Genomic DNA, 11,387 nt, shown 5'->3' on the forward strand with positions numbered 1-11,387 from the left:
TTACCTATTATTTGACAATAGGTGTACATTGTTCCTTGAGCCAGGCGTAGTCTTCCGTAAGGTTCCTAGCTTCTAGAATAGGACCTAAAGTGTTCAGGACTCGGGCGTGGTAAGCATTTATATAGGACACCTAGAAATAGTGTTCAATATAAAATAAACTACAATAATATTTTGTACTACACATCAATAGAATATTAAATGTGTTCAAAGAGGTTTTATAATAAATAACATGAAAAAAGAACAGTAAAATATATTCCCATAAGACTCTTAAAGCAGTCAGAAAATATGTAAACTAACAATGGACATATTTCGACCAGCTGCACAGCTTAATGTGGCCATTTTCAAAATTTCGAAATTCCATAAAAAAAAGATGTTTAAAATTGTCTTTGTTTGTATGTATCAATTTAAATAGTAAGGTATTACTATGAGAACTTAAGATATAAGTTGCAATTGCTTGGATTTGGAAAATTTTTACTCACTGGTAACATTTAAAACTTATACTGTCAATGTCAAAAAACTGTCATAAGATCCTTATAGGACTATTATAACTAGCTATCGCCCGCAACTGCGTCGGCGCGAAATTAAAAAAAAAACTAATAATTAGTCTATGTGTTCTTCCAAACTATGTTCTATATCTGTGACAAATTTAATTAAGATCCGTTGAAACGTTCCGGAGATATCTTCAAACAAACATCCATACATCCATCAAAACATTCGCATTTAAAAGTAAGATGAAATTGAAGGAACAACATTATGTTTCACATTTTATTTTAAACCTTTCTACAAAATATAAAATACCTCAAAGTCATCAAGCAGATTCAAATCCAAACAATCCTTTTGATGAGGCACCAGAGTTAGTGTGTTGAAGCCGAGAGCGCCGCGACCTTCGAAATCTCCCAACAGACCTCGCGCCTGCGCACAGTTTACACCATAGACTATAGAGCTGCAGACCATAGACAATTGTCCATAGACTTAGGAGCTACGGGCCATAAACATATGTCCATAGACTGTAGAAATGGAGACCGTAGCTAAAAATTGACTTGTAAATTTTAGCATCGGCCATCTAGATAACCATAAAGCAAGGAATAAAAAAACTTTATGCGACAAATTTATCTTAACCAGTGGGCATAAGTCAAACTAAATTATGACAGCTCACTAGTGCCACCCTGTCACTGTCAAAAAATGTCAAAAGATCCATTTGTACTACAGCTGTCATGTCATTCACTACAGCTGTCATGTCATTTTCTATGTCTAAGTAGGTTTTATATATTCTGACAGAACCAACCGCGATAGCAACGCCTCTCACCAGATCTGAAGTGAGTATACATACTTGTCAGTATTGTTAGGAAGTGGTACTTACCCTGGGATGATCAGAATCCTTGGTGATGGAGATGATTTCCACGAGATCCTCGTGCCTGATGCCATACTCACCAACCTTGTAGTAACCGGGCTCTGGAAATATAAAAAAATACTAGATCACAAGTTGAAGTATTGGAGCTGAGGGAGAAAAAAGTATTTTACTCTTTGATCTATGTGGTAAGAAATAATCTATGGTATGTTACTTTATTGTCTATGGTGATTTTATTGTCTATTGCAAGTAACAACCTTTGTTTCGATTCAAATTAAGTAAACAGAGGAAATTCAAATTGTATACACGACGACCATTATGACATGACTTTTTTTGTTATTTTTTGAAAAATGTGAAATAAAAGTAGCTTATGTTATGTGAAAAAAGTGTTTCACCAGAAATAGGTTCTTAGGTTTTCTAGCTTTAGAGTAGTCTATGGTCGAGGGTTTGATACATGGTATAGTAAAGTTGACGACTGACCATTACTGAGTATCTGTTTGGGGCGAAGTCCCGGGTCGTTAGGATAGGGCCTCCAGGAGACTCCGGAGGGCCCTTCGTGGACATTAAGACAGTGTCCGACCCCATGGCCGGTGCCGTGAGCATAATCTAAACCTGCCATCCAAAGATGTTGGCGGGCAAAACTGTCTAACACGTTACCCTAGTAACAAAAACTTAATTAGTAATCTATGTGTTCTTCCAGACTATGTTGTGTCTATGAACAAGTTGCAGGCGTTAGTTTTTCTGTCCAAATATAACATTGGGGCCTTTAAGAGTAGAGTGAATAGGCATTTATAAAGCTAGCGGATACTATCTTTAGACCACATCATCACTTCATCAGGTGAAATCGTGGTCAAGCGCTAGGTTATTCAATATATAAAAAAAATTCAAATTTTCTCGAGATCCATGCAGCTGTTCTGGAGATACCTTCTAATAAACATCCATCCATACATTCAAATGTAAATTAAAATATTGTGGAATTTTAAATAACAATTTAACTCACCTTAACCCCTTGTGGGAATACCGCACTACCCAACATTATCTGTCCCTTCAGTACTCGTGTGAAAGCGTCCTTTTGCCCAGCACTGGGCACACCCATGTGACGTGTGCGCGTTATGTCTGTTGTACCATCCCTAACATATACCAAAAATGTACAAGAAACATCAAAAACTAATCTGACTGTAGCCTTTTCAGACAAAAAATTAATACAAATATAATTATTAATTATTCTGATTTAAGTCAATAGAAGACAGAGTGAGAATTAGCAATGCTTTAAGTTCGAAATCGACCCCAAGGGGTCCCTTTGGGACAAGACCCCTTTGCGAATCCCTGATTTAGACAAAGTTAGCGAGTGACTGGTTTTTGTGACTAAAGAACAAAATGTCGACGACCAACGAAATTGTACTGTATAAGTCTTTTAGTTCCTAAAATCGCCGGGTTTCAAATTAATACTATCGGTCCTTATGTCATTATAAACGATTTTTATATACTTTTTTTTTAAACAATTTTTACCTGTACTGTCCGCCAGAGTCTAGTAGGAACATGTCGTCTACCCTTATGACTCTCTGCTCACCCCCTTTGGAAGGACTGTAGTGTATTATAGCTCCATTTTCCCCAGCACCTGCTATAGTCTCAAAAGATGGACCCAAGAAATCTTCTTCTTCTCTAAAATATGCAATAATTAAATATAATAATCGGGCAAAAAATTACCCTCCTGTAATATTTTATTACTCTATAAGGTCATATGATAGTCGGGTAAAGTTATTAACATGGTATCAGTCGGGAAAAATTACTCCTGTCTGTAGGCTAGTAACTTAGGCCAACAATCGTGCAATCTAGTGTAAATTTACTGCTGACAGTCGGGTAAAACATAACCCCTCCACCCCTCAGTAGGGCAAAAACATTCCCGCCTACTCACGTTCTAAATTCCAATAGCCTGTCAGCAGCTTGTACTTCAGTGACTTCAGAACCTTTGCCGATCTGTTCGTGGAGCCATTTGAAAAACCTGACCACAGCAATCCCATCTTTGATGTGACAGTTACGAAAACCCTAAAAAAAATATATACTACCTGACAGATCTGTCAAAATGAAACCTCTTTGGTAGATTTGTCAAAGAGTAAAAAAAGAACAAGTAGGTCAGACTGACCACTTAAAGCAGTGATTGTCAAACTTATTTCTTTCACCGCCCCCTTTGAAAATCAATTATATTTCAGAGCGCCCTATTTTTTTTCAGCCCTAAAACTTAAAAAAGAACAATTTCATTACTTTAATTAATTTCAATGCCCCCCATTTTTAGGGCCCCATATCGCCCCCTACTAGGTTTCAAACGCCCCCAAGGGGGCGTTATCACCCACTTTAGGAAACACTGACTTAAAGCGAAATGGACCAAAGAAATATTAAAATTAAGAAAAAATTATATTATATCCACCATTAATAATTTAATTTAGATTTATTTATAATGAACAATTTAATTAGCACTTTTATTTGCTGATTTAAATTTCTATAATACCTGCAATTCAACTTCGTTCTTGACCAACTTAGTCAATGCCACCGGAGATACTTCTGATATTAAATCCAAAGGTTTCTTTAAAACTGTCTCCTGTAATTAATAATTTTTTCAAGAAATGGGACCAAAAGACACAGACACAGAAATCGGACAATCAGGAACAGGGTTATTAACAAAAAAAGAAGAAAAACCCATACATACAAATTTGAACCTCCCCCCTTTTGAAGTCAATTAAAAATAAATAAAATAACCCAACTGAAGAAAAGAGTTACATCTCAAGAGATCTCATAAGTATGATTTCGTTTCATGAGACCCATTGAGATGCCTTAAGAGATAGAACTCATTTCGTGGAATCTTATGAAATCTCTTAAGAGATGTCACTAAATTCGTGGAATCTTTTGAGATCTCTTAAGAGATGTCACTAAATTCGTGGAATCTTCTGAGAACTCTTAAGAGATGTCACTAAATTCGTGGAATCTTCTGAGATCTCTTAAGAGATGTCACTAAATTCGTTGGACGAGCCAATCGAATCGCAGACACATATTTTAAGTTTGTTTTTTCAAAGGGAATGAAAGGGAGAAGGTGTTTAAGGACGACAATCTCTGTCTACCCCTTTGAGTTCCAGTCGTTATAACTTACCCCCGCAGAAGCTCTATGTATGGCCTCACTGGCGTCACTTGACAACCATATACCATGAGTCCCATCACCACTTTCTGATAGTTTTTTCTAGAAAATAATTCTTTAATTATTATACTTCTAGAAGATTCGCTCTTTTCTTAATGTTTTAAACTTAAAAACCGATCTAGAAAATTAAGTTCAGTCAACTCTTGTTACGTAATTTACAGCTAAAAAGCGTTGTTTTAACTATTTCTGTAGTAATGAAGTTTTTGAACGATTTAAAACTAATTTTAAAGAATAATTATTAAGGTTTATTTTAATATATACAACATTATATTACTTTTAAAGAAATCGAGAATATTAAACAAGCTATCGCTCACGACTCCGTCCGCGAGGAATTGAAAAATGCCTATGTGTTCTTCCAGACTATGTTCTACATCTATCTCAAATTCCAACATCCATCCATACATACTATCCATATACTTTCGCATTTATAATATCAAGTAAGATTATTAGTTACGGATCGAAAAAAAAAATGAACCATCTTTAAAAAAAAATGACAATTCAAAAGCTACTACATATCCATACATCTAAATAAATATTATAAATGCGAATGTTTGGATGGATGGATGGATGTTAGAAGATATCTCCAGAACAGCTTAACGAATCTTGATGAAATTTAGCAAAGATGTAGAACATAATCTGGAAGAACAAATAGGCTACTTATTATATATTTCTAAAATCTGCGCAGACGGAGTCGCTGGCGAAAGCTAGTAGGCAATATTTTAAATTCTTAACTAATATATTTTTCTAATTTCACTGGGATTTAAAAAAAAATCACTTACCGCCAATTCATTTAAGTACTCCATTATACAATCATAGGGTTTGCATTCTACTGTCGCACCTTCTGACGTCAAATGGTCTATCACCACTTGGGATAGTGTACCATCACCCCAGAACAGCTTGACAGAGTCAGTGGTGATCACCAGGTATGAGAAGAACACCGGATTGTACTGGATATCACTACCACGTAAGTTTAACGTATCTAAAATATATTTGAAGTATTGCAGTTGAATTTAGATGAGCGAGAGTTAAATGGATAGTGTTATTTTTCTCGCATCTCTCGCTTGAATTTCTCGCTTATGGAAGTCGTGACCGGACAATCTCGCTTTTTTTTAATATTACAAGTTGGCAAACGAGCAAGCGGACACATGAATTCGCTGAAATGTCGAAGTGACCGCTGCCGACATTCGCAATTACAGATGCGTTGCCTACCCTCAATAGACGTAAGAGGAGACGCATAAAAAGAAAATATTTAACCTTCCTATGCATATCCTCCTCCATCAAATCCACATCTCCTTCCCATCCTTTCCTTATAAGAAAAGGGCAAGAAGGGAAAGAGGACTAAAATGAGTCCTCCAGAACACACACTCATCAGACTGTAGGTAGAATTACTTCTACCTACAGTTTTCTGTAAGGTCGTGGTATTTCACTGAGTGAGGACAATTCCTGCAACTTATGTTGTTGCTGACGTCTACCACTGTTGAGAGGTTTCTCGCTTATTCAGGTTCAAAAATAGAAAGTAGACAGAGCTATTAGGATATCTCAGAAAGATCTGGATTTAAAAATTCTAACTTACATGCAACTTCATCCAGTGCGGTAATAACTAAAGCAGATGCTTTCTTCTCTTTCATCTTCTCTCTTAATTCTTCTATCTTCTTACCAGCCGCTTTGCCTGCAGTTAAATTATTAGTGTCGGTATCCACAGCCGAAATAGCAATTAAAAACATTCACTTCTCAAATCTAGATCTAGGTTAGATATTACTTAAAATCTAGTCAAATCAATTGTAACTTTGACATATTTTTAAAACCTACGGTCACCCGTGACTTCGTCACAATTAAAAAAGAGTTACGTAGATTATCAACGCGGCCTTACGGACAGATAGACACATTTTTTTCTCTCTCATTTGGTAGTTAATACTTGTTTTACTGTTAAAAAGCAGAGATGCACTTGTTACTAAACATGTCTCTTTTTTGTCAGACAGAAGAAAAGAGTTCTGCAGTACCTCACCTGTGTACTTAACAGACAATGGTATAACTTCATTATGAGGTCTCTTTGGTGGACCATCTTTCATCTGAACCCTCACTTGGTCAACAAGATTATTAGGTACGGCGATTAGTTCCATTTTAGCTTTCTTTAAAGCTGTCTGAAATATTAAAGATAGCTGTAAAATCAATAAAGTGACTATACCTCTAAACACTCAGAGAAGACAAGTATCAAAAGACTCGTTAATATAAGTTCAGTAGTTTATAATGTAGAAGGTTACTGGACTGGAATGGAATTGTGACCGCCTATAGCTTATGGTATATTCCAAACTATAATATACTAGCTGTCGCCTGCAACTCTGTCCGCGCGGAATTAAAAAAACTTGATAAGTATCCTATGTGTTCTTCCAGAATATGAACATATGTGTCAAATTTCATCAAGATCCGTTTAGCCGTTGTGAATATACCTTCAAACAAACATCCATCCATCCTTCCATCTAAACATTAGAATTTATAATATTAGTAAGACTAGTGGCCGCCGCGACTCCGTCCGCGCGGGTTTAAAAAAAAATATTAAGTAGCCTATGTGTTCTTCCAGAATATGTACATATGTGTCAAATTTCATTAAGACCCGTTGAACCGTTCTGGAGATACCTTCAAACAAACATCCATCCATCTAAACTTTCGAATTTATGATTCACTCACTTGTAAAGGAGTCCATTCGTCTCTACTCATTGTTTTTGGGTCAGCCCCAACCACTGCTCCTTCAATTAAATTTGTCGTCAACCATTTCTCCATTGTTAATGTTTCTGGCAATGCTGCAAAATAAACGGTATGTTAAGACATAAAAATAATATACTTATATAACGCATTTGGTTAAAAAAAAATAGTTTTTTGTTGATTTCAATTTCAGATTTTTCGACATTTAACTTATATAGAAACGGCTAAAACACTCACGTATATATATCCGGTGTCGGCACCGACTAGTTTCGAGCCCTTCGGGGGACCTTCATCAGGGTGAGTGGGACTGGTATTATTTCGCGGACGCGGCCCCTCGCTCACAGTGAGCACCCTGATGAAGGGCCCCCGAAGGTCTCGAAACTAGTCGGTGCCGACACCGGATATATACGCGAGTGTTTTAGCCGTTCCTATATAAGTTAATGATAATGTCTCACGAAAGAAATTTGTAAAGATCCTTAACAATGGTATGGTATTATGAGAAAGAAGAACCAACTTATCTTCATTTGCCCCCTTTTTCCCCAAACCATCCTCTTCTAATAAACTTTAATGTTATACTTACACATCTTCATTAATGTCCATAAACTATTATCAGTTTCTTTTTCAAATTGCGTATAGTATCTGCCATCAGTCCACACTAGCGCATGCGCAGCTGTCACTACAGCAGTACCGGCTGAACCCGTGAACCCTGATATCCATTCACGACGTGCATCCACTGATGCTATGTATTCAGACTGGATACACATAAATCCTTAGTTAAATCATTTCAAAAAACAATTATCTAATATGAAATATGTGACTGTTTTCGTTTTATGAGATCTCATATGATGTAACTCTTTTCATTTTATGAGATCTCATATGATGTAACTCTTTTCTTATTACGAGATCTCATATGATGTAACTCTTTTCATTTTATGAGATCTCATATGATGTAACTCTTTTCATTTTATGAGATCTCACAAGTTACACTACCTAGATAAATGTAAGGCACCAACGAAGACTTTAGGTGACAAAGTACGTTGATGAAAATGGGCATTAAACGAGCTATTTAAGACTCAACTAAGATCCTATTCGACTAAAAACTTATTAAAGACCCTACAAATATAACCTTACAATTTTTTTTTAACCATTTCATCGTATAAGTTACTAAACTATGTGGCTACTTTTTCACGAGTATTTGAGTTGGCACGTCGTTCGGTAGAGTACTCTTATTCCTAGCGTGCCAACCCAACTTATACTCACGTTATGTGCGTCCGCAGTAGGTATTATATACGCAGTCAACGCTGTCGGCTGACTCGCCATGAGCGCTCGAAGCGCTGTCAGACGCTGCAGAGACATACTGGAGTCTAAGAAAACAATATGAAAAATCAACACCGTTTTTCTGTCCTTTTTTGCATTGCGTAATTAATACAGAAAAAAAAACAGTTGTTTACTTTTTTCTGTACACACAAATTGTATGTCTACAAGTAATCTATCTCTGTACGAAATTTCATCCAGATCCGTTAAGCCATTTTGGAATTTACCGCGATATTGTTCTCGCTTATAAAGTTTCTCTCTAACCAAGTTTCACGCTTATGAAGGTCGTCCGTCGTGACCAGATAATGTCACTCGCTAACAAAGGTTCCTCGCTTATCCAGGTTCGACTATATTAAGAGTTATAGTAATAAAAAAATTATTTACCTTCAACTGTACTATTATTAATTAACTTCGCCGCATTCGCAGTTGTATATCTGAAATAAAAAATATATATATAAAATAACCAACTCTTTCACCAATATTATTACAGAGGGCATAGTACAAATATTTTTGACAACCAGCATTGTATCATTAACGAAAAATTTTGTAAAAGACACCAAAAATCACATTGCGTTGATTACATTTGCCCAATGACATTTGTTTGCGAAATGGCAAGAGGTACTATTAAACTAGTTTTACAACTAGGCTCAACTAATGGTTGAATTTAATGTATTATGCAGACCATACACGTTAGGTTTTGAATGACAATTTGACCATACTTATGGGCAAACAAAGGGTCGATCAAGAAATTTGCGATATGAGTTTTCGTAACGTAATCTATATATATATATATATATAAAAGAAAGTCGTGTTAGTTACACTATTTATAACTCAAAAACGGCTGAATCGATTTGACTGAAAATTGGTGGGCAGGTAGCTTAGAACCAGGAAACGGACATACAGTCAAAATCTGTTATAACGACATCGAAGGGACTACTCATATTGAGTCGTAAAAACCGATAGTTGTAACAACCGGTGACAGGTATTAATAGGAAAGATATGTAATAACATTCAGCCAGGACCTTTGATTTTGGTCAATTTAACCGGTATGTTGTTCTAAACGATGTCGCTATAAACGGTTTTGACTGTAGTTTAATTTTTACCCCGTTTTCTATTTTTTATTCCGCGCGGACGGAGTCGCGGTTAAAAGCTAGTCTTATATATAAAATTCTTGTATCACAATGTTAGTTACCATAATCCTCCGAAATGGCTGAAGCGATTTTTATGAAATTTTATACACATATTCAGTAGGTCTGAGAATAAACTACTAATTTTCATATCCCAATTAAGTTTTTTTTTAACTGCTCGCGGATGGAGTCACGGTCAACAGATAGTATATGTCAAAATTTGTATAATATTTTTGGAACGAAGTTCCTTATCGCGCGTTGTGAAAGGGGGCTAGACGGAAAAAATTCTTAGGAAAAGTTGTCACGACACTTTTTGCTATAGTAAGTATGTTAACGACGAATGAGCGCTACTTCACCATGGCAACCACGTGACAATATATAACGAAAATTCATAGAAATAAAATGTACTTCTTGTGAAGACTTAAGTTTTTTATTCATAGAATAAACATTGGTTCCTTCACTAATTAATCGAAAGGAACTTCGTTTCATCCGGGTGTCCCAACACACCTCTCAAGTTTTTTACGTGTATATGATTGTTTATAAAATAAAAATAATAAATTTCATATCTTCCAATCACGTAAATCGATCCATTCGAAGAAATTGTTACAAGTCGTTATGAACTGTCATAAGAAATAACTGTTTACATCGGACGGTTAGAAATGTCGAAAACATTATCCTTGCATAAAAGAATTAGTAATATTTATTTAAAAAACTAGCTGTCGCCCGCGACTCCGTCCGCGCGCATTTAAAAAAAAATGAAAAATAGACGTTGGCCGATTCTCAGACCTACTGAATGTGCTCACAAAATTTCATGAGAATCGTTCAAGCCGTTTCGGAGGAGTTCAAGTTCGAACCCCGTGACACGAGAATTTTATATATAAGATATTTATCAAATTATGCTTTAATTTATTAATTTCACAATTATTTTTATTAATATTTTCATCTACTTTTGTGATATTCAATCTTAGTCTTAATAATATTATAAATGCAAATTTTTAGATGGATAGTTGTTTGGAGATATCTCCGGAACGGCTCAACGAATGGAACTGGAATACTAAATATTTTTAATGCCGCGCGGACAGTCTCGGGCGATAACTAGTATAGAATAACGGTGATTTACTAATAAGAAATCCATAGATTAATATAACTTAGTACACAAAACTTTTTATGATAAAATTGTTTACGAATTTAAAACATCACATTTCATGATGACAGCTTAAGTTAATAGAAATATTTATAATATCCATTTTACAAAAGACAATACGTAAAATTACTTACATCATAATCACTTTAAATAAACAACACGTTAAAAACATATTCAAAGTCGTAAATAAAGATCAAATGATGACATTTTTTTTCGCTCTAATATATTCAAAGGCAAAATTCAAACGTACACTGACTGCGAAATGACATTTGCTGGTGTTGCACGACACAAATATCGATATTAAGTGTTTTTAGTTTGAAATTTATCGATATCGATAGCTCAATGGTTTTTTCATTATAGGTTCAAACTAAAGTAATATAACGTTTTACAAATCGATGAACAACATTCTTACGACTAAATGTGATCAAGTAAAATTGTCGTCCGAAATTGACTTTATAATTCAAATAATTATGACCCTTCATTCAGTCGGGAAAAATGTTTACAAACCAAACTCCAGCAAGATAATAGAAAAAAAACTTGAGAGGTGTGTTGGGACACCCGGATGGA

General features: G+C 35.4%; 1 protein-coding gene across 1 annotated transcript; it reads right to left on the reverse strand.

The window, feature by feature from the left end:
* LOC106719463 (xaa-Pro aminopeptidase ApepP) lies at positions 1-8,960 on the reverse strand. Its single transcript, XM_045685426.1, has 16 exons — positions 8,934-8,960; positions 8,496-8,599; positions 7,816-7,987; positions 7,221-7,333; positions 6,541-6,676; positions 6,109-6,204; positions 5,315-5,514; positions 4,491-4,577; positions 3,855-3,944; positions 3,264-3,394; positions 2,858-3,010; positions 2,349-2,478; positions 1,829-2,006; positions 1,361-1,452; positions 799-912; positions 1-130 (listed from the first exon to the last, which is right to left on the reverse strand). Exons 2-16 carry the CDS (start codon positions 8,589-8,591, stop codon positions 8-10), a joined length of 1,911 nt encoding a protein of 636 aa, XP_045541382.1. The 5' UTR covers positions 8,592-8,599; positions 8,934-8,960; the 3' UTR covers positions 1-7.
* Positions 8,961-11,387: the final 2,427 nt, after the last annotated feature.

Source organism: Papilio machaon, chromosome 29, assembly GCF_912999745.1.
Source record: "Papilio machaon chromosome 29, ilPapMach1.1, whole genome shotgun sequence".
Classification (NCBI taxonomy): domain Eukaryota; kingdom Metazoa; phylum Arthropoda; class Insecta; order Lepidoptera; family Papilionidae; genus Papilio; species Papilio machaon.

What these genes read in the sequence shown, in the direction of transcription:
- LOC106719463 (XM_045685426.1), bottom strand. Translation starts at nt 8,591, where the DNA reads ATGTCTCTGCAGCGTCTGACAGCGCTTCGAGCGCTCATGGCGAGTCAG. An exon ending in AGAACGAAGTTGAATTGCAG is followed by an intron (nt 3,395 to 3,854) that starts GTATTATAGAAA and finishes TATTTTTTTTAG; the next exon opens with GGTTTTCGTAACTGTCACAT. An exon ending in AGGATTCTGATCATCCCAGG is followed by an intron (nt 913 to 1,360) that starts GTAAGTACCACT and finishes AACTGTGCGCAG; the next exon opens with GCGCGAGGTCTGTTGGGAGA.